This window comes from Numenius arquata, chromosome 6 (genome assembly GCF_964106895.1).
Source record: "Numenius arquata chromosome 6, bNumArq3.hap1.1, whole genome shotgun sequence".
NCBI classification, from domain to species: Eukaryota; Metazoa; Chordata; class Aves; order Charadriiformes; family Scolopacidae; genus Numenius; species Numenius arquata.
Window position 1 is genome coordinate 66,217,019 of NC_133581.1, and position 22,366 is coordinate 66,239,384.

General features: G+C 40.6%; 1 protein-coding gene across 1 annotated transcript in view; it reads left to right on the plus strand.

Annotated features, from left to right (window-relative positions):
- Positions 1 to 17,652, plus strand: part of WDHD1 (WD repeat and HMG-box DNA binding protein 1) — a 29,494-nt gene extending 11,842 nt beyond the window's left edge. Inside the window, exons 8-25 of the mRNA XM_074149163.1 lie at positions 824 to 930; positions 2,019 to 2,154; positions 2,310 to 2,505; positions 2,689 to 2,876; positions 3,469 to 3,653; positions 4,796 to 5,037; positions 5,528 to 5,665; positions 6,673 to 6,829; positions 8,731 to 8,845; positions 10,098 to 10,229; positions 10,518 to 10,735; positions 11,957 to 12,087; positions 12,976 to 13,032; positions 13,947 to 13,990; positions 14,150 to 14,308; positions 14,711 to 14,844; positions 16,021 to 16,156; positions 16,740 to 17,652. Coding sequence (XP_074005264.1) covers positions 824 to 930; positions 2,019 to 2,154; positions 2,310 to 2,505; positions 2,689 to 2,876; positions 3,469 to 3,653; positions 4,796 to 5,037; positions 5,528 to 5,665; positions 6,673 to 6,829; positions 8,731 to 8,845; positions 10,098 to 10,229; positions 10,518 to 10,735; positions 11,957 to 12,087; positions 12,976 to 13,032; positions 13,947 to 13,990; positions 14,150 to 14,308; positions 14,711 to 14,844; positions 16,021 to 16,156; positions 16,740 to 16,940 — 2,676 coding nt within the window. The 3' untranslated portion in view covers positions 16,941 to 17,652. The remainder of the gene's footprint in view (positions 1 to 823; positions 931 to 2,018; positions 2,155 to 2,309; positions 2,506 to 2,688; positions 2,877 to 3,468; positions 3,654 to 4,795; positions 5,038 to 5,527; positions 5,666 to 6,672; positions 6,830 to 8,730; positions 8,846 to 10,097; positions 10,230 to 10,517; positions 10,736 to 11,956; positions 12,088 to 12,975; positions 13,033 to 13,946; positions 13,991 to 14,149; positions 14,309 to 14,710; positions 14,845 to 16,020; positions 16,157 to 16,739) is intronic.
- Positions 17,653 to 22,366: the final 4,714 nt, after the last annotated feature.

Sequence of the window (22,366 nt, forward strand, 5' to 3'; positions counted from 1 at the left end):
TCCTGTTACTTTATGTTGGAAAACAAGGCAAGAGATACTAGATAAGTGTCAAACGTCTTTATGTGACCTTGGTTCCCCTCTTTCATTTATAGTAACCCACCAGATCTCTAAGGTCTACCCATGAGCCACCAACTGCAGCTGAAGAACGTCTCTTTTCACAAATTGCTCTAAATACATAGCATTTTAGGGAAAATGTCAAGAGTATTATTTCTGTACAGAACAGAGATATCAGTTGTTCACTTTGTATTTTATTAAGCTGAAATTTAGATACAAAGTAGCCCTAACTGCTACCTTCTTTCTTTTAACCTCCTGATGTACTTGGAAACCTTTGGGTTAAATAATATGTTATTAAGATACAGAGCACACAGGTTTGGATTTTAATTTATGGAATTATTGAAGTTCTAAATAAATACAGCTGTATTTAGTGTTGAATTTGCAAAATGTACTCTGCTTCTATCTACACGTCTACAATCAGTTTTGTTTGACTGCCTGGCAGTGTTTAATGACAGAAGATGGATATTCTTGAAAAAAATAAATAAGTGTGCTCCCTTTAAAGAATGGTTCTTGCAGGGAACTGCCTAAAGCCAGCTATAGTAGAGAAGGTTGGATGTGATTTGTCCCTGCCCATGGCAGAGGGGTTGGAACTCAATGATCTTTAAGGTCCCTTCCAACCCGAATCATTCTATGATTCTATGATTTGCTTAAGATCATTATTATTATTTTTTATTCCAGAATATCTGTCTGTTTTAAGCTCCAGAATATTAATGCTGTGTGTGCATTGGTAATATTTTTTTTTTCCCCTATTTTTTTATGTTTTCCTTAGCCCTTGAATGTTGTGGCCTGGTCTCCTTCTGGGCAGTATCTGGCGGCTGGAAGTGTGGATGGGAGCATAGTGGTGTGGAATGTGGAAACCCAGGAGTGCATAGAGAGGTATCCAGTGTTGTTCCATAAATCCCTAAGTACATGGTTTTTCTTGAAATAGAGTTTTGTTATCTTTTCTGTAAAACTTGTGCAAACATAGAACTCTGCCTCTTGAAAAGCCCTAATATTTACAGGGCAAATCTGTAAGTTTTCTGCTGATGTTCCACCGTGTGTTCTCATTCACGTTTACACCATTTTTCTTTCTGCATGGCTAGAAGGATCTGGAAACATTACATTCTTAGAAATAGAATAGGGAAGGGCCATTAATGTGGATTTTGTGCAAATTCCGTAGTCTATTTTTCTGCGTGCAAATATCTTTTATTACTTTTTAATCTAACAGTTGATTAAAGGATAGTTTTGATGGAAACAAATTTTCCTCACATCCCAAACCCCAAGATGATTGGCAGTAAGATGTATTTTCTAAAGGGAGAGGGAAACACAGATAGATCAGCCAGCTGTACTCACCTGTAGGTGAAAAAAGGACAAATTGCACTTTATCTTGGTTAGTTAAAGCATCTCTCTTAAAAAAAAAAAAAAAAAAAAAAAAAAAAAAAAGGTATGATTAAGTGAGAGCAGAGGAGAAGGGATGATTTATCTGTCTGAATATTTTGGGTAAGAAACATGATTGTTACTGTAACGCCTCTGTTAAGACTTAAAGACAGATTATGTAAATAATTAATGGGAGGATTTTTTGTGAGAAGGGTGGAAAAGATAGAGGATTTACTCATCAATTTGATGAGTTAGAAACAACTGAATGTTCTTTTTATATCTGGATGGTTCTGGAATGCATGACTGCTGGGGAGTTACTTTGTCTTTTCTACATGCATCAGGAAGCTTTTTTTTTTTTAGGAATATGATTCTGTTTGATTTTTAAAGCTTAAATGATTTGCTTTGTAAAAAAAGAAGACCTGCTGTATTTTTTTTTTATAGTAGCTGTTTATGCTAAAGGTAACCTATTAATTATTTTATTTTGTGTAGCATCACTGTAACACCACTTTCTAATACTAGTAAATATTACTGCTTTTTACAGTAGCTCTTGGGGTGGTTTCTGCCCTGAGAAGCTTACTAGAAATCCGTTATTTTTACATTCTTTTTAGGATGAAGCATGAGAAAAATTACTCAGTTTGTGGACTGGCGTGGCACCCCAAATATAGGCAAATCGCTTATACAGATACTGAAGGAAATCTGGGGTTGTTGGAAAATATCGGTGATGGAAAGAAACCAAATGACAAGGTGATCGGTACCGGTTATTTCTTAAATGAACATGATTGTTTAGGTTAACAAATTATACTGAACATTCTGTATTGTGTGTCCCTCTTATGTCTTAATTCCTTCTTTGAATTCCATGCCCAAAAGAAGTTTTATGACAATTGTTAACCTGGATTTAGGTTGCCAGTACAGTCACGAAAGACTACAATGATCTTTTTGACGGAGAAGACGACGACTATTTAAATGGAGATATGATTGAGCCAGAGTCTTCCCCAAAGGCTGGAGCTAATGAAGACGATGGTGATGACGATGACCTTATGCCAACTTCAGGCCATCAGAGACGGGCAATAATTGATGATGATGATAACTCACTAGGTACAGAATGAACTAATTATCCGGAGCTCTTTAGTACTGTTATTGGGACGATCTCTTAGCATCCTACTCAGATATATTCTGACTTATTTTTGCAGAGAAATCTTGACTGTTTTAAATCTTTTATCTATATTCTGTCATAATAATATGTGTAAGATGTAATTATTATTTTTTTTTAATTTCTAGATATTGGGCTGATAAAAGCTAATTCCAATCTCCTTGAAAAGGAAGATGATGATGATCAGACTGATGGTTTTCCAGCTTTACCACCATCCTCTACACAACAGCCTTTCTATGATGGGCCAATGCCAACCCCCAAGCAAAAGCCGTTCCAGTCTGGATCCACTCCTGCTCATCTCATGCATCGCTTCATGGTAAATCTCGCTGCTGTGTGGTTCTATAGATCTTTGTTAATACTGTCCAGTTCTTGCTGTGTTTTAATCTAATATTTTCCAAGGTTTTTGATTTTTTAATAATTCACAGTGTGAAGCTAAATGGTGGAAAGTAGCTTTGTGTTAATGCAAAGACTGCCTAATGTTATGCTTTATATTCCTGTTGCTTTTGATGTAGAAATAAACGCTTGGCTTTAAGACAAAAGCAAGCTATATGGTTTGTACCTGTGCTATTGAATTCTAGCAAGTCTTTTTTTATTGAATTCTATTTTAGCCATAACTTGTGGATGTGTTTTGTGCTGTTAAGACTTGTACATTAATCTCTTGCTATTTCTTTCTAACTGCAAGTTCTTCGCACTGAATTTTGTAAGGAGAAAGATGGCTAAACAATGAGAGTGAAACTAGTATCTGCCTAATTTGGCTGTTTTAGAAACTACAAGTCCTGACTACATGAGGGTTTAGTCTTTCTTCAGCCTCCCACCTACTGTTGTTTCAGATGAGGAAGTTCTAACAGGCTGGTTTAGGGCAATATGCTTGATTTGTTGTTTTTTGGGGGGATGTTTCTTTTTAATAGGTATGGAATTCCGTTGGTATCATTCGCTGTTACAATGATGAGCAAGACAACGCTATAGATATAGAATTTCATGATACTTCCATACACCATGCAACGCACCTGCCAAACTCTCTGAACCACACCATGGCTGACCTCTCCGCTGAAGCCGTTTTACTGGCCTGTGAGAGCACCGAGGAACTTGCAAGGTAAGTCACGGCTTTGCTCTGCAAAACCCATACTAAGGGTTTACACTTGTCTTGTTTACAATATTTCAGCTTTTAATTTCAGCTTCTCTCACTTTTTGAGATTTTTGGCTCTTGATCATGCTTTTTATTTATGGGACCACTTTTGAGGAGGATTTTCACACCCACCCACTTGAAGACTTCAAGAATATTGATAGATGTGTTTTGTTCCCCAAGGATTTTTTTTTTTAATCCCTTTTTCAAATATATATATACTGGAAGCTTCATGCATTGCTAGCTCAAAGGAAATTGTAAACATGAACAATAGTTTTTCAATCTGCTCAGATCAAAGATAAATCATAAGGGCTATGCTATTTCCTTTTCACACTGTTGCTAAGGAGACATGTTTGGAGATACCCAAAGAATTATAAGTGTCAAGAACATAAGTTTATGAAAACCATAAAAAGATTTAAGCAGCTTGGCCAGCTAGACTCTGTTCTTGCATTTAAGAACAATAACAACAATATTTTATTGCCAGTTTCTGTGGAAATATCTTGAAGAAAGAACTTATTTTCACACATACAGCGTTGTGATAAGTGGAAGAGCTTCCTTTACCTTTTAAAAGTATTATTTGTATGTATTGGTTGTCTGACTCTGAAAATTTCAACTTTTTTCTCAATGGAAGTGAGTAATCTATCAAAAGCCGCAGTGTCTGTGAATTGGTTACGTGCCTTTTTCAATTATTAAGATGGCAGAAGTGAAGTTCCTAATTTTTTTTTTCCCTTTGAAAGATGGCATAACATGACAGACTTGTAATGAGGGCTGATATTCAGGGGTACTGAGCACCTTTAGTTGTTATTAATGTTAATTAAGCAAGACACTTACCTGTTTCCATCTAAAAGCATCACCCCTCTGACCTCTAAACTGTCTCTGCTTCAGGCTTTAGAGGCTCTAAATCTGCAGTGCTGGAGGTCGAGCTGGCTCTTCAGTTCTTGAATAATATAAATAACACCTTTGCAAATGACCACTTGTAATTTCTAGTTCCTTTCTATGACCATCACAGATTCCAGGTCTCTGACAAAAACCTAATATATTGGTGTATTTTCCGATATTGTATTTTTCTCCATGTTGAGATATTTGACTGTTGTTCTTTGCCTCTGCTTTAGCAAGCTCCACTGCATTCATTTTGGCTCCTGGGATGCAAACAAGGAGTGGACGGTAGACATGCCAAAGGATGAAGACATTGAGGCCATCTGTCTGGGTCAAGGCTGGGCCGCTTGTGCCACCAGCGCCTTGCTGGTTCGTGTCTTCACAGTTGGAGGAGTTCAGAAGGAGATCTTCAGCCTCCCAGGTCCCGTGGTGTCTATGGCAGGACATGGAGAGCAGTTGATGATTATTTATCACCGAGGTACTTTTCTTCCTTTTCTCCCTTTTTTGAACTGGGGTTGTGTTTCCAATTCTCATCTGTTACTGGCTTCAAACACTGGTTAATTTGTACATCATCACCAAAAGTGTTTTCTTCTCTTCTTCGTGATGCTTTTACTGTCACAGCCCATGGATCTTTGACTTCTGACAGCAAAGCCTACATTTTATATTGGGATGCCTAGATTAAGCTGTGGGGAAGGGGAGGATTTTATAACAGTGATATTAATAGATTAAACTTGGATTTCAGATATGCCAGAATGAATTACTATAGGAAATTAAGGAGGTAGTTGTTATGCATGCTTTGTATGTTCAAAATGACAAATAGTTGCTTGTCTGACAATGGTATTCATGGATAACCCTGCATTAGAATTAGTTTTTGATCCAAAACATAAATTTATCCAAGAGATGAGACAGTTCTATGATTCTGTAATTCTTTTGCCTTCTAACATAGTCATTGAACAACTTCTTCCTAGGTACTGGGTTTGATGGGGACCAGTGCCTCGGAGTACAGCTGATGGAGCTAGGAAAAAAGAAAAAACAAATTTTGCATGGAGACCCTCTTTCTCTTACAAAGAAATCCTATTTGGTGTGGGTTGGATTCTCCGCAGAAGGTAGGAAATACCTGCATGAGCGACACTGAAGAATCTTGAAATATTGGGGGAATTTTGGAGGAGAGTTTGGCTAATTAATGCCGTTTCAGTAACGGTGATCTTGGAAGTTAGACTTTTTTTTCCAATCTCCTCAATGCTAAATAAAATTCCGTTTTGATATATTTTTCAATATATTTATCAGAAATCTTTAATACGTTTCCTGTGTGAATAAAATGCACTTGAATGTTATCATTATTTCTTTTCCCCATTGGTTGTCCTGCTCAGCAAAAAGAAATAAACTGCATTAGTACCCCATAATAGACATGTTTCCCTGTTGGGGAGGGACACTTTGTCATGGAGTGGAGCCATAGGATGAGGGGTAATGGTTTTAAATTGGAAGAGGGGAGATTTACATTAGATATTAGGAGGAAATTCTTTTCTGTGAAGGTGGTGAAACCCTGGCCCAGGTTGCCCAGAGAAGCTGTGGCTGCCCCATCCCTGGAGGTGTTCAAGGCCAGGTTGGATGGGGCTTTGAGCAACCTGGTCTGGTGGGAGGTGTCCCTGCCCATGGCAGTGGAGTGGAACCGAATGATCTTTAAGGTCCCTTCCAACCCAAACCATTCTGTGGTTCTATGATTCTATGACTTCAGCAAAGCCCCCTCGAAAAAGTTGGTAGCTTGGGAGCTACCAACAATAGCTAGAAAAAGTCATCTCGCTATCTCGCTACGATAGCGAGAAAAAGTCATTGTAAAATAGCTAATTTTCTTTCGGAATCTACCCAAGTAGTATCAATTTTATTTTTTTTATAAAACATTTCATATTTGAACTTGTCAGTTAAGTAGCAGTAATGTTGACTGTCAGAAGGTGGCGCATCTTTCCAAGGAAATGAGTTTTTCCCAGCTGGACTGTACCGTTTGGGTGAGAGGATGTAACAAACCATTGTTTCCCAGCAGCATCCACCAGTTCAAACTTACTCGCCTCGTAATTAGTTGCCTGTTGGAATAATTGTTTTCATTTATAACAAACAGGTACCCCGTGTTATGTGGATTCCGAGGGAATTGTGCGGATGTTGAACCGAGGACTTGGGAATACTTGGATTCCAGTGTGTAACATGAGAGAGCATTGCAAAGGCAAATCTGATCATTATTGGGTGGTTGGAATCCATGAAAATCCCCAGCAGCTCAGGTCAGATATTGCACAAGGAAATGCCTTATCTGTCTTGGTTTTAATTTATCGAGCGCTTCTTACTATGAGACACCGGAAACAACTTATACTAAACCAGGTGGCTAGTAAATATGCATAGTAAATGATCTAGGTAATAAATTGAATTCTGCGTGGGTCTTTTGTTACTAAATTGGTTTTGAACAAACTCATTAGAGTTTTGTAATGTGTAACTGACTAATTGGCTTTTTGCCTTGGCCAACAGTCGTGTGCACGTTGCTATGAAATCACATCTCTGATGCCCACACATTCGTTAGACTGAATTTTGCTGGAGAAACCTTCTAACGAGTTACATTTGCTGTTGGGAGTCTTCTGCTGTTGATGGGTTTTGAGGCTTTGGGTTTGTCTGGGGTTTTTTGGGGTTGTGGTTTTTTTTTTGTTTGGTTGTTTGTGTGGTGTTTTTTTCATTTGGGGTTTTCGGTTTGTTTTTTTTTTTTGCTTAGCTATGTTTTCCCCTTCTGTCCCTTTGAGAAGAATCCAATCCTGTAACTAACCTACATTCATTAGGCATAGATAAATCAGAACTGTCTGTTATGATATTAATATTTGAACTGTGGCCATGAAGAACAATTTTGTGTGTAAAATTGCTCAAATGTTTAGCTGAGAGTTAGCCATTCCTTTATAAAATGTGATAGCAGTCATGTCTAAATAATTATTTCTCTCTATTGTAACAAGCAGCCTAGACCTTTAGTTGCTAAGCTTTATTTGTAGTCCCCTTTATTTGGAGATCTGTGTCCTTTTCCTACCAGGGCAGAATCCATCTGCTCACATATTTTACTGAAATTTAGGTTTTTTTTACTTTGCTAGTCACGCACAATTGTAGATGTTGGTGGGGGACTGCATTTTATTTTGGTTTACGTGACATTCTTTGTAATCCTCTGTTTTTTGTAATAAGGGAGATAATTTGCTATCACTGGGAAATGTCAATTCACTGTCTGTTTCTTCCTTCAAGTCATTAATTAATGTTAACCTCCAGAAAATTCACCAAAGGTGTGCAGGGCACATCCCATTGATGGGATGGTCAACTGTGAGTCTGTCATCACGAGGTTTCTCCTTTACTCAGAGTGCAAAGAACATTTTACTCAAAGCCACGAGCTTATTAAAGATAAGAAGCGGGAAGGGTTGTTGTAGAAACACCATATGCCTTAATTAGCAGAGATACCCAGAACACTAATGCTTCCTGTTCTTTTTTTTTTCTCTCGTGTCTGAAGCAGTAGCTCATAAAACCAGAGACTTCTGTCAATTCTGCATTGGTGCTGCTGGAAGTACAGCTCTTCCCCAGTCAATGTTTTCCTTAAGTGATTGTTACCAGAAAGTACTAATTTAAATATAATGAGACAGTAAGCCTGCGCTTTTAGTGTATGTTTATCTGTTTCACCCCTCTTTTTTCCCTCCCCCTTTTTTCTTTCCTGTGTGTGTCTGAACACAACGCTCTCCTCGTGACGTACAAAACCCCTCATCAAAATAAATGGCAGACGCGCCTGCTCTTTTCCAGTGGCCTTCAGTTATTCAGTAGTTTCTGATCTTAATAAATTGCATTTGCATTTTGTAGTAGCTGTTAAATCGTGTGTGGTGTGAGAGAGAGATCTGCGTCTGTTCCGTGCCACATTTGGAGTTTCTGGTGTGAACAGGAGCAGCATGTGCTTTGCCGGTTTTAAAATCTTTCATTGCTTGCGATGTAAAAATAACCCTTTATAATGCAATCTAACATATTGCTATATTTAAGTCAGTAATTTAATTACTACTTTTCAAAGAACAAATCCTCTTAAGGTATCTTGCTTCTTAGGAGACATGATTTAGATGTAGAACAACTGGTGACTGTAGGTGATGGGCTTGTACATGTTCTTTTTGTTTCCCTTGCACAGGTGTATTCCTTGTAAAGGAGCCCGATTCCCTCCTACGCTACCCCGACCTGCTGTGGCGATATTATCTTTTAAACTTCCTTACTGTCAAGTTACAACAGAGAAGGGACAGATGGAGGTATGGAATGGGGTTGAGTCCACAGCTGAGAGTCTCGGGTGTCCCCATAGTAGGGATTATACGAGATTCCTATTAATCATCTCTCCGATGAAGGAGGGTAGTACAAACTCGGAGTAAGACGTGGCTAAGGAGGTTATTTGGGTTCAGTGTTTTGTGTAGCTTTTCCAGTTTGCTTTGGTTCACAGCTCTTCCTAAAAGAATACAAAATAAAGCTGTTAGAGCTGATGCAAGATTATATTTACACATAATCTATTTCTGGCCAATGGAGGCTTTCTGTCCCTCTCTTTTTTCATTTTTTAGTGGGTAGTGATTAATGTTCTAGGAAGCACCACATTTTGGGATCAAATCAAGACCCTCTTTGAAAGTACCTGGTTTTTAATATTTTAGGCGTCACAAAATTTCTGGAAATTCTTTTTCGGAAAGATGTACAAAGTGCTCCAATTCATACAATCATTCTGAAAACATAGGCCTTCAGGCTTCACTTATTTTCTTAAGATAGAGGCTGGTTAAAACAAGATGTGCCTGTGGAGAACATCTAGAAGAATATCTGTATTTCTTCAATTTTTTTATAGGTTTAAATATTTCAATCTTGTGCAGTTCAGCAGTAGTGCACAAAATAGAAATGAACATAAAATTCTAATCTCCACCTTAAAGAGTTTAACGCTATTTGAAATTTATTCTCTTGGATAGAAGTGTGGATAAAATGTTTCAATAACAAACAGAAATGGACTATTCCAATACATCTGATGAAAACATACTGGTTTTGAGTAAGTTTATAATTATTTTCAAACAGAGCCAGCCTGGTCTAATAGCCATACTAGTATTTCCCTGAGCAAGAGTTACATTTTCTGGTTACCTGTCTCACAGATGATTACTGAGGTTCCAATTTGCTGCAGGACAGAAGTTACACAATAAAATAATCAATTTATTCTAGAATTGTCTGTCCTGGTACCATACTGGTGAACATGTAGGTCTCATCCTGCTGAAAGCCTGTAATATAAGTGGAATTTGACATATATGGCGACTGTTTGCATCAGTTTTTATACGTATTGTTGTTGGTTTGCTCTATTTTATCCTTAGCAGGCATTAGCTTTTAGAGGGAATTGTCTACCCCTCATCTTTGTTATAAGATGAAAGGAACATTTAAGAATAAGTTAATAAAATACGTTGTAAGTTGTAAGTTGTTAGGAATTAAGTTGTGGGCTGTTTTTTCCCCTCTGACCTCCAGCACGTGTCTGTCACCCTTTTTCAGGAGCAGTACTGGCGTTCCGTTGTGTTTCACAACCACGTGGATTACTTATCAAAAAATGGCTATGAGCTTGATGAAAATGCTAAAAATCAGTCGGTGAAAGAGCAGCAAGAACTTCTAATGAAGCTTTTTGCCGTAAGTACAAATAAATAAAGATTAGAAGGAATCCCTGGGGCTTTCTTTTGAGTCGGTGGCCTTTGATGTAAATTTTGATGTGATTTCTCTTATTAGAAGTTCACAGAGTGAAGAGGGTGGGAGGAAGAAGGAAAAAAAAAGAGCTCTCTCTTTGTTGTGCAGCTTATAATTGTTGATGGTTTGTCTTTATTCATTCACTCCACCAAGACCATAATATTCTGATCCTAGAGTCTTGAGAGAGCTCTGTAACGGTGAAGTGTGTCGCTCTCAAGGCTTCTTTTCTTTCAGCTTTCCTGTAAACTGGAGCGCGAATTCCGTTGTATGGAACTTGCTGACCTCATGACACAGAACGTTGTGAATTTAGCTATCAAGTACGCTTCTCGCTCTCGAAGGCTAAATTTAGCTCAGCGACTTAGTGAAATGGCTGTAGAAAAAGCAAGTGAGTTGGCAAGAGCAGCGGAAGATGAAGAGGAGGAAGAGGATTTCCGAAAGCACTTGAATGCTGGGTAACACACGTTTCTACGATTAAAAGCCTGGGAACGTTTTTACTGATCTATTAACATTTTGGTCCAGTTGATGTGCTTTTCTGGACCGTAGTTTGCAATGTGTTTGTTAGGAAGTAACAGTTTGTGTTGCTCTGTCTATAAATCGTGCATATAAAATGGTACATTCCTCTTCATATCTTGTGAGGGCTCATTAGTCCCAGGAGACTAACAGGAAGGGAAGTGTCTCTGCTCCTTGCTTATTCTATGAAGCAATGTCTTCCTATAGCCATTTTATGTATGAAGTTTGGAACTTATTTAAGTCAGAGGAAGTGGTGAGTCCCTGAACTTATCTGTAGCCTTTCCCTTATTCGTCTGTGTGAAACTGCATGTTTAAAATTCCTTTCTCAATACTTTGCCTTGTTCTTCTGCATCACGCGTGGAAGCTGCAATCCCCCGTCTGCGACTTCAGCCACTCTGAGGGTTAAAATTCATCACAAACATTATGTTGTTATATCACCAGATTAAACTAACACCGACATTCTGGTTGGAAAAAAAATGAACCTTTCGTTGATGTATACACAGATTTTAGTAATCAGCAAAGATTAGGAGGGAAATGCAAGGAATGTAGATACTACTATATTGGGAATTTAAAGAATACTCGGATTAAACATTAAAACTTGCTTATTCAGCTTCAGACTGAAAATATGCATCTGTGTTACCACCTGTGTTTATTCATGTGTGCAGAAGAGTAATCTGGTATTATTTAAGATATTGGAGGTATATGTGTTTAAATAGAGATTAGAGAAGATGCTTTGTGTCTGCATTTATATTTGCTGTAAAGCGTTCTGGCAGCAATAGCGACGCGCTCTGAAGGCGGCCAAAGCCTCTGTTTCTGTTCGGGCGCTCGCTCTGGTGCGTGGAGCTGTTGGAAGGCCGGCGTGGGTACTTTTAGCCAAGTGTGAACTTTGGGCAGTTTCACAGCCGTGTGTACAGTCTTAAAACTACCCGAGTACCACTTCAGGCAACTGCACTGGGTGTTTCGGGGTGAACTGGAGCAGTTAATGAATCTGAATTTTATTTTTAGTAAGTATTACAGTTTAATCAGAGGTGTAATGCGAATAAATGCTGACTGTTGCTGTCATTTCCTAAATTATAGATAAGTACGTCAGCCTTCCTTTGTTGCTGTTTTCCTTCTGAATGGGGTGAGCGCTTCCTTTCTGCTGAATTCCTTCCATTTATTAGTTACAGCAACTCTGCCACGGAGTGGACTCGGCCCCCAGTCAGAAATGTTCAGCGGGACCAAGAGATGGAAGATGAGGAGGAAGCTGATGCCTGTGAGGAAGCAGAAGAAACACGAGAAGTGCATAAACAGAGTAAGAAAAACATATTCTCTCAGTAGGCTGGAGGTTTTCTAGATGTATCTTTCACAGACTTAATAAGGAATTCTGGAAAATAATTTTAGTTTGGATAACTCGGTCGTCTATAGGACTATGCAAATGATGAAGTTTTCTGGTTTTTGTTTTGTTTTGTTCTTTTGACATAAAATTTAGGAAAATTAGGAAAGACAGGCACACCAGGTGGCAGGGGGCACCAGGAGGTTTGATTTAGAAGCCCTTTATGTAAATAGGAAATAATCCAATTTGTTACACTGAGTTTTGAAACTCTGCAACTGTAGCAGGGACTAGGTTTTCTGCTCCCTGGTTAGGACAGGTCTGGTGGTTTCTCATCTGTCTTATTTTGGTGTTGAAACCTGAAGAACTACGCAGTGGGCTGTCAGGCGGGAACTCCTGGGATTCCCTGTAGGAGATGAGTGGTGGCGCCTACTTGAGCGAGCGAGTGCGAATCCCAGCCTGTGCCTGGTGCTCCTCATCTGCTGTGTCACAACTCGCTTGTGCCTTGTACTTGGTAACCATTTGAGGGACCCTTGGGGAGGCTTTTCTGTTGTCTGATACTATTTCTAATGGACTGGATGGTCTTGTGAAATGGTTACTTTGGTTTCAGCTCAGATCTTGCAGGAGCTGAGCTGATACAGACAAGCAGTTGGCTGGGCACATTTTAAGGAGTAAGTTTAAGGTTTAGGGAATAAGCATACAACCCTTTAAGTTAAATCTAGGTAAGGATAACAGGTGGTTTTGTAAAAGTGTATGTACAATTTGAAAATGAGAATCATGCTTTAAAATATAGATGGCTTTACTAGCTTGTCTGTTCTGGGGGTTTATTTTTATTGGACTTAAATGCGTACCTCTTTTTTTGTTCTGAAGGGCCAAATCCTTTCTCCAAAGGTGTCACTTCAGCAGAGGTGACTACTCCAAAGTCTGGTGAGTAGATCTCCATTTATTCCAGGATGAGAAGTTTGTCATATTTCACAGAACCTGCTCCTGTTTTTATCCTCCTACTACTAAAATTCCACTTATATGGAATTTATATGGAATATCCTCCATTACTACAAAAATTTTGTGCATAACAGTGTTATGCAAGTGTTAACTTGCACTGATTGTTGCTCTCACATTTTTAAGAGGTTCCCTGTGCCTGTTGATGTCTTCATTACCTAACGATGTTCCATAGCCCTATGCTGATTACCTGAGCTGTGCCAAATGCCGAATCCATTGTCTGCCTGGCTACACCATGAAGGGATTCTTTGGGATGGGAAGAATTAGAACAATGATTAATTGATTTGTTTTACTAATCACAGACACTTTTATCCGTTGTGCTTCCAAGGCAGAGTTAGTAACCCTTCCGTAGAGCTGTGAGTTGGAGCAGGCAGGGGCGGAATGCAACCTCTTGCTGCTTCTTGCTTCTTCCCTGCTGCCAGCCCCACAGCAAGAATAATAGGAGTGGAAACGGATTTGGGAGTGGAGGAAGTACTGGGTCTTCCTGTGGATTTGTATTTAAAGCTGTTGGTCCTGTGTGGTGTTTCTGATGACTAATAATAGCTGAGCATGTGTAGCATAACCTTTGTGTGGTTATTAAAGTGTTTTTATTCAACCGCTTTCAAGGCTGGTGGGAACTTTTTCTCCTTGGTGTGAAATAGTTGATGCCTTTGATTTAGTTCTTCTCTTCAATTTTCAATGAACAGAGGCTGAAACACACAACGTGAGGGTTAGCCTTGTTCTTTGGAGATGAGGCTAATGTTGTTTCATCTGCTCATCTAAAATGTGCATGTTGCTTTATAGATTTTTATGTATATGAGTGTGCACACATTTTTACATTATTTTTCTTTCCTATTAAATAGTTATAATCACATCAAGCAGCCAAGGACGAGTGAATCCCTTTAAGGTAAGAATTTTGCAGCTGGTTTGATTGCAGCATTCTGAAAATCACAAGAGATTATTATATCTGAAGATTACAATATAACTAGGACACATATCTCGGAGGGACAAAGGAGGGGAATATGAGAGAAAGTAAGTAAAATGTCTAATTTATTTGTTTTTCTAGGTCTCATCTAACAAAAAGGACCCAGTAGTTCCCTCAATGAATGTTCTAGACACTATGAGCAAATACTCAAAGAAAACTTCTTTGTCTGGCAGTCGAGCTGCAAACAAGCAGAACCCTCCGGTTATAAAGCCCCTGATTCCCAAGCCCAAGTCCAAGCAGGTGACATTTCTAGTCTTTTTACCTTGTTTCAGTGAGCAAAGAATAATGAATTTAATTTTACCAGCTGTTATCAAGCATGAAACCCTGTTGATTGAGAAAAGCATCTTAGATGGCAAAGTTCATTTAAGCGTACTGCAGAAACAATAAAAGCACATAAACCAGCAAAATTAATTTTCAGTTGTAGAAATTACATTCTGCACCGAATCTTGTGCTTTTATTTTAAATAGTGTTTACTAATGCTGAAATTGGACGGTTTAGATGCTGTTTTGATGAAAGTGATTATTATGCCTTTAGGAAAGGCTTGGGTTTTGTGTTGTCTTCATGGTACGTGTTGTCTGAGACTGAGGTGTTCTTACCTTTTTTTTTTTTTTTTTTTTTTTTTTTTTAAATTAATTTCTATAGGCTTTAGCAGCCTCCTTCTTCCAGGCTCGTACACCTAACTCGAGTGAAAAAACAGTGGAAGAAAGAGAAGAAAAAGCAGGAAACGAGTCCCATGAAGTCAAAGTCACTGCACAGGAGAACGCTGAAAACAGAAGGTGAGTGGACACTGGCATCTCAATGCCATATTCCAATTTTGATAGAATAAAAAAAACTATGAAAACTATTTTGTTTCCGAAGATTTTGGACTGGCTGAAGTAGCATAACTTCAAGTTGTCATATTTGTTGAACTCACTTCAGAAATGTAGTAAACTGCTGCTTATGCTGTGCATATTGTCGTCAAACAAACTCGCCTACAAACATGGGTTGGATTTCCAAATTGCCATGTTACAATCACAGAGAAAATCATTCTGTGCATTAAATCTCTCCCAGTGCGCGTGGCAGCGTTATTCAAAGTAAAAGTTTCACATCGGACTCAGACAAATACATGTGTGAGTGAATAATAAATGAACCATGCAAAATGTCATTTTGGGGCTCTAAGCAACGATTTTTGCCTTGATGCCGCTTATGCATCTGGAAACGACATTTGAATGATAAACAAGACCACGCGGCTGTGCCAGTTCCAAGGATAGGAAATACTTAAACTTTAAACGTCTCTAGCAAATCTCAAAGGAGGCCTAAAAGCTAAGGGGTTTATGTGAAAGTGCAAAAGCTCTAATTTAGCGTGTTTTTTAAAAAGGAAAACAAAAAAAGGACTTATATTACCTAAGGAACAGGTCTCTTCCTAGCTAATACTCTAATCTGTCTTCTTTCTTTGGAGCAGATGTATTTTCTAACAGTCCCAGTCCTCATGAAACTTGCATTATTATAATTGTCTTTCATTTAGACTTCATTTAATTGAGGAAGATGAAGGTAATGAAAAGAATGCTAGTCCAAATGAATAATAATTAACCTTTACAGATAATGTTCTGAAACAAGTGGCAAGGAGAATTGTGAGAAGGATTAGCTGAAACATGCTAATATATATGCGCTATTTTTAGGTTGATGGGACCCTGTCAGAAAGGAAGAGAACCATTATGCTTTGTCATTCTAAAATTGAAATGTTAATCTCCATATGTATCACAGTTTTATTAAAAATGCTTGACTTAGCCTTGCCTTGTCAGCACGTTCTTTAAGCACGCTGCAACAGGAGAAAGCAAACTGCTGACTGTATTCATGTCTCTTCTTTCAAGAACAAAAAAGTCAAATTAGGTGGTGGTTAGAGATGTTGTCTTGTGGGCTATGGTTTTCCCATAACCATCTTAACAGGGCAATTTTTTATGTGCTTGCTTTAGACCAAGGACAGGATTCCAGATGTGGCTAGAAGAGAACAGAGCAAACATTTTGGCGGATAATCCGGATCTGAACGAAGCAGAAGTCATAAAAGAAGGCATGGGTCGGTTTCGAATGCTGGCGTCAGAGGAGAGAATGGTGAGAAAGCATTCTCTAATTCTGGGGGTTTTGAGTGTTTTTCCCCTCATGGAATCCCTTGGGTATTTTTGGTTAGGAATTTTTTTCTTTGAATCCCATTGTTCTTGATCTTCATGGAGTTCAATTTTGAATTGGGCCATGATCTATGACATATACTTTATAATAATATAAACTATCTGAATAATAAGTAATAGCAGAAAGCAGTTTATCCAAAGTGGGGCATATGAGAGAAATGTAATTAATGAAGAAATAACAGAAGGGAAAGAGTTAAAAGCAACACAGCCAGGCTTAATTCATTTGGGCTCAAATTTGTTCTAAGGCCTTTGGGGTTTCTTATTTGTCCAGAAAGTCAATTAAGAGCTTCAATTTCGTACACAGGTTCAAACGAAGTATAGTTTTGAAGGACAATGTTGTTACAAAAAAGGAAAGTGAGGGAATTTTTCCTAACTTGATCCTTATTAGTTCTTAACAGGAATTATTTTGGTGCTTCCTTATAATCAGAGAAAGAAGGTGTATAAAATAAAGGGGTGAGTTTTGTGGCCTAATTTGTCGTTTCCTGTTTAATGATGTACTTTCTTCAAAGGTGTGGACTGAGAGAGCAAAAGGAGGAACAGTTAATGATTCAACGGAAGATAAAAAGCGAAAGCGTCCCACCGCTGATGAAGATGAAGCGAAAAAGAATCAGGAGCAGAAATCGGAGGACTCAAATTTATCCAAGAAAGCAAAGCCTTTAGATCAATCTACAAACGCCCGATTGTCGGCTTTTGCGTTCAAACAAAGCTGAGTGATGTGGTACCTTCTCAGCATCGGTTTTTCTGAAGACATGAGGTAGCTTCGTATTGAGAAATTTGCTGCCCTGCTCAAAGAGCAGCGGCAAAAAGAGTGCCTTCCTCCAAATAGTCTTTTAGAAAGTATTTTATTATCAGTTCTCTTTATTGAATTATCAATTGGTAATTCGGAAATGCCAAATCCGCTCTCCCCATCTTTTGCAAGTTACTGGTATAAAGCTCGATAGCGAAATTAATACTGATGGACCCGTTACCCAGAAGCAGAGTTCCACACAGCTGTGTGCCTCGGTACTTGTAATATTTGATGCGAAATACAGATTAGTCATTCTGGGGAGGATAGAATTGGTAGAAAAACTGTCCTGTGGTTTTAGAGAGGCAAAATAATGGGCTTCTCTACCATCCTTCCGCCTGCTGCAAACACTGGTGAGAGAAAAATGCTCAAGGAAAGGGGAGTGAGGGGGAAATAGCTTAGCGTGGTGTTGCGTTTTCAACATCTGCGCTGTGACAGGGGCAGGGAGAGAAAACCAGGGCAGAAGCTGAATTAGGAAGGTCGGGTGTGCCAAAACGAGCCATTCCAGACTGGGCAAATGTACTCTCCCCAACGGTCCCCCAGCCAGGTCCAGAAAGTGCTCAGAACTTGAAAAATCTCTGTATTGTTTTCTGTAATGTTTGTTTTTTTAAATAAAATGTGAACAGTTCTTTGTTTTTAGGTGGTGGTCTCCTTTGCAATTTTTATAGTTAAACAGACTTCTACTTGCGAGTCGTAAGGCAGAGTATATACCTTCTGTGGAGAAAAGGTAGTGTGGCTAATTTGAAGCAAACTTGAATTTTGAAACATTTTTGAGATAAGGTAAAATAATTTAACTCTTTAGCATTACAACTGGGACTGAAGAGGTCTAATTTAGGGCATTTTACCTGGGTTTGCACATCCTTTCATCACTTTCTTTTTTAACTCTTCATTTCTCTTCCCATTATTACTGAAAAGGCTCTCTGTTTAGAATACGTTTTTAACATTGAAATCTATAGATTGAAGATTCGGTGAGATTTCTGCAAAAGCCACTAAATCTTCATGTGGGAGGTGTTTTGTTAGACTTTTTTAGCAATTGTTACATTCCATTTTGGAGGAAAAGAGCTTCTCTTTTCGCTGTGTGTAGGGAATGGATCTCATGATACCAACTAGGGATGGTAAATAGAAATAGGGAAAGACCTGAAGACCTGTCCATTTAAATGCTTTTTTTTTTAATCCACAGTTCTCTTATATTGTTAAAGTTTTTATTTGTTTAATGCTGACAGTAGACAGCAAGTAATAATTAACATAAGAAATAATTCATTTTCTGTATTGACATAATGCAATAAAACCAGGAGAGTAGGGGCATATTATAATGATTTTCTACATTCTTTGGAAAGAAATTATTGTATTGGAGACTGGAATTTTATCCAAAGTAAACTTCCATAAGAGTTTTCCGAGAGCTGGGTGTTTGCAATCATGTCACTCTTCTGAGCAAACACGCCAAAGGTCTGTTTAAAGGGAGGCTGCTGGGTTTAGCAGGTGGTTTCGTGGAAGTCACTGGGGATGTCAGGCTCCGTCCTGCATGTCCCCGGTTCCTGTTTGCTTTTCTCCTGTCTTGGTTTTTGCCGTCTGATGCTTCTGGGTTGCATCAGACCCAGTGACCACAGCTTTGTGGGTCACAGTCTGGGTCTCGCTGCTCCCCCCCCGCCACCCCCCGAGCTGGTTTAGAGGCGGCAAAACAGTTCCCAACATCAGATTTGAATCATAGAATGGTTTGGGTTGGAAGGAACCTTAAAGATCATTCGGTTCCACTCCACTGCCATGGGCAGGGACACCTCCCACCAGACCAGGTTGCTCAAAGCCCCGTCCAACCTGGCCTTGAACCCCTCCAGGGATGGGGCAGCCACAGCTTCTCTGGGCAACCTGGGCCAGGGTCTCACCACCCTCACAGCAAAGAATTTCTTCCTAATCTCTCATCTCAATCTCCCCTCTTTCAGTTTAAAACCATTGCCCCTCATCCTATGGCTCCCCTCCCTGATCAAGAGTCCATCCCCATCTCTCCTGGAGCCCCTTTAGGGACTGGAAGGGGCTCTAAGGTCTCCCCGGAGCCTTCTCTTCTCCAGGCTGAACAACCCCAACTCTCTCAGCCTGTCCTCACAGCAGAGGGGCTCCAGCCCTCAGAGCATCTTTGTGGCCTCTGTGGCTCTGTTTCAGCAGGTCCATGTTCTTCTTGTGCTGAGGACTCCAGAGCTGGACACAGTACTCCAGGTGGGGTCTCCCCAGAGCGGAGCAGAGGGGCAGAATGCCCTCCCTCACCTCACCCTGCTGGCCACGCTGCTGGGGCCCAGGATGTGGGGGGCTTTCTGGGCTGCCAGTGCACGTTGCTGGCTTGTGTCCAGCTTCTCATCCACCAACACTCCCAAGCCCTTCTCCTCAGGGCTGCTCTCCATCCATTCTCCACCCAGCCTGGATTTGTGCCTGGAAGTTTTGCACCGGAGCTGTGTAGCTGTGATAGTGATTACAGCAGTGATTTTTAATTATGAAACAGTCGCTGCTGCCCACAGCTATAAAATAAAGAGCCATGGGGGGCTGTTTGGATCATGGAAGCGAGTCCCCAGCTGCATTTATGCTGGGAGGAGCATCTCCCACCAGACTGCTGTTACCTTTCTTTGATCAGAGATGGGGTTTGCTCTATTACACAGCTCCAGGCAGAGCTGTAAATACACCCTCTGTCACCTGGAGCCTCCCGGGAAGCTGTGCCGGAGCCAGCCAGGAACGGGACACGCTCAGCCAGCAAAAGCACCGGCAGCGAAAGTACAGCGCTGAGTATAACCCACCAACTCGGGTGGAAATGAAATGCCCAAACCAAAAACTAACAGAAAATGTGGAATGGATTTTCAAGTAAAAACAGTTAAATCTCTACTAGCTTTTTTGTTTGTTTGTTTGTTTGTTTCTGTTTTGCTTTGTTTTTTTAAAGGTGCTGCCTAAAGAATTCAACAGAATTTCCCTGAAGTCTTCAGAAATGCTTGTTTGTCCTGAATTTGCCATCTTTCTGCTGGAAAACCAGGTATTTCAGAAAAGCCAACCTGGAAACGGTGTTAAGGAGAAAACATCTTCTGGCTGTGAAGCGCACCTCAACTTCTTTCCAAAGAGCATGGTCATGGAGTGGCTCCACTTGGTGGCCCTGGCTGGGTAGTCCAAGGAGAAGACAACAGCGGTGGGAACTGTCTGTGAGAAGGTTGGATGTCTCATGCTGTAGAGTTTTATGATGGAGAACAGCAAACCTGGCTTCTTCTCTCTCCTCCCAGCTGATGTGCTGCCCTATAAATGCAATAGTCATTAATTTACTTAGAGGCAGGCAAAACACGAATACCTGCCTGGGCCGCGACAAGAGCCACTTGATGCCGGACTCAATTGGATGTGAATGGCAGAGGAAATTTGCAGGAATAGTTTCGAGCCGCGTGTTGCCAGGGAACGGTCCAGTCCACAAATCGCGTTATCGATCTCGGGGTAAATAACAGTGAGAAGGAACCGAGGGAGGCGATGCGGGGACATGGCTGCTCTTCCCGTCTGCGGGAATCCAAAGCCACCCTTGGTTCAGGAACGGGCTGGAGGGACCTAGAGATCACCCTGGCCGATGTCAGATAGCTCCCATCGGGAACAGGGCACAGGTCCACAGGAGCCCGGAGACTTGTGTTATATGTCTGTTTTTACATTCTTAAAAACATAGATATGAATTTACCTCCCATACCCTGTTTGGGCCATCCCTCTGAAGTTTTCCAAATTTTGGGGAGCAAAGGCTGGAGGAGCCCATTGGAGTGAGATCTTGTGTCCCTGCCCTGTAAGGGCACGAAGGGAAAGGTGGGACAGGGCAAACCTGCCTTTTTCATTCCCAGTTTCAGCTCTAAAACGTGAGACCTCACCAGGGAAGTTAAAACCCAGATGGCATCTGCAGAAGCCCCCTCAGACCTTGGGGACCCTCTGTCTTCACAGAGCAATAACCCCCCCGTAAGAGGTTAGTATTTTCGGAGCCTGTAATCAATTTTGCTGGTTATTCTGGGTAATAGAATTAAATTGCTTGTGATTCACTCTTTAAACTGACGCACTGTGATTCCAGGGGCTGATAAATCCCAAGCTGTGTTTCCAGGGCAGGGGAAGGATGGCAGGAGGCTGCCACGTTTGCTGTCCATCGCCGGCATGGGCACAGCTATTATTTGAGGATCACGTTTGGGTCACGTTTCTGGCTTGATGTTAATAGCAGGATCGATCTGCGTCGCTCTTTTCCTGCGTGAGCTGTTAATGATACACTGGGTTGACACAGATGGTCTGAGAAGGTGGAATTCATCATCTCTAAGCCCAATCCCTGAAGGTCCTGCTTTATAGTCAACGGAGGAAAAATAGGTGTCTTTTGTGTGTGATTTATCTCAGCCTTTTGGCAGCTGTCAGCGCAGAAATTGCCCATGAAGTACCTTTTAGATGGCTTCATCTGACCCAGTGAAGAGTGCCCAGGGTCTCTCCATCCTTAGAGAGGTTTCTTTTGAGAGCCTGCTCTTCAAACCTTGAGGAGCACCTCGGGCTGGGTCCCACTCAACGCCACCGAAACAGCAAGGAAGTTCAACCAACTAAAACGGGTCCAGGAGCTGGAGCCTGAACACAAACCCGCTCCATCCTGTCCCTATTTTGGATTTTTCCCTACTTTCAAAGGTGGGAGAGGCCTCTGATGGGCTTCACCGTGGACTTCACTGCCCCTGTGTCCCCACCTTGTGTCCCCTGACTCTCGGAGGTCCCCCCAGGTATACTCCAGCGGAGGGTACCTGCTCTAAACCTTATTCTGGATTTGCAGATAGTTCAAGTTACAGCCGCAGGGGTTTTCGCGCTCCCTGTTTCGTTGCTTTGTAAGAATCTCTCTTCAACTTTTGACCAGCAAAAATAACCCCCAAGCTCTGAGCGAGCGCAGGGAAGAGAAACAGGGCACCTTCCCTCTAGGAAATTCAGAATATCTTTTAATAACTTTGCGTAGTACTGTCCACACTATTCTGTTTTATAGCCTGTGTTTCGCTTTTTGGGGGATGTATTCAGAAATAGCAGAGAGAAATTTCTTTGGGAAGGCTACATGAGAACGCGAGGTGTAATTAGTAGGTAATTGGTAACAAAATCTTATCGTAAGATACTTTAAAAAGAAAAAAAAGGCCAGGCATCAGTGCTGCCGCTTACCCAGCCCCTGTGGGTTTGTGTTCCAGAGGGAGAGGACTTCTCCACGGCTGGAAACCGGGCTGTGTCCTAACACATCCCTAAATTACCTAAACCTAATAAATTCCGCGTTTGCAAATGCTCTTAGCGAAGCCGCCGGCATCGGCTCCCGCCTGCACAACCTCTGCTCAACCACACCCAGAGAAAGAGGTTTTTCTCTGC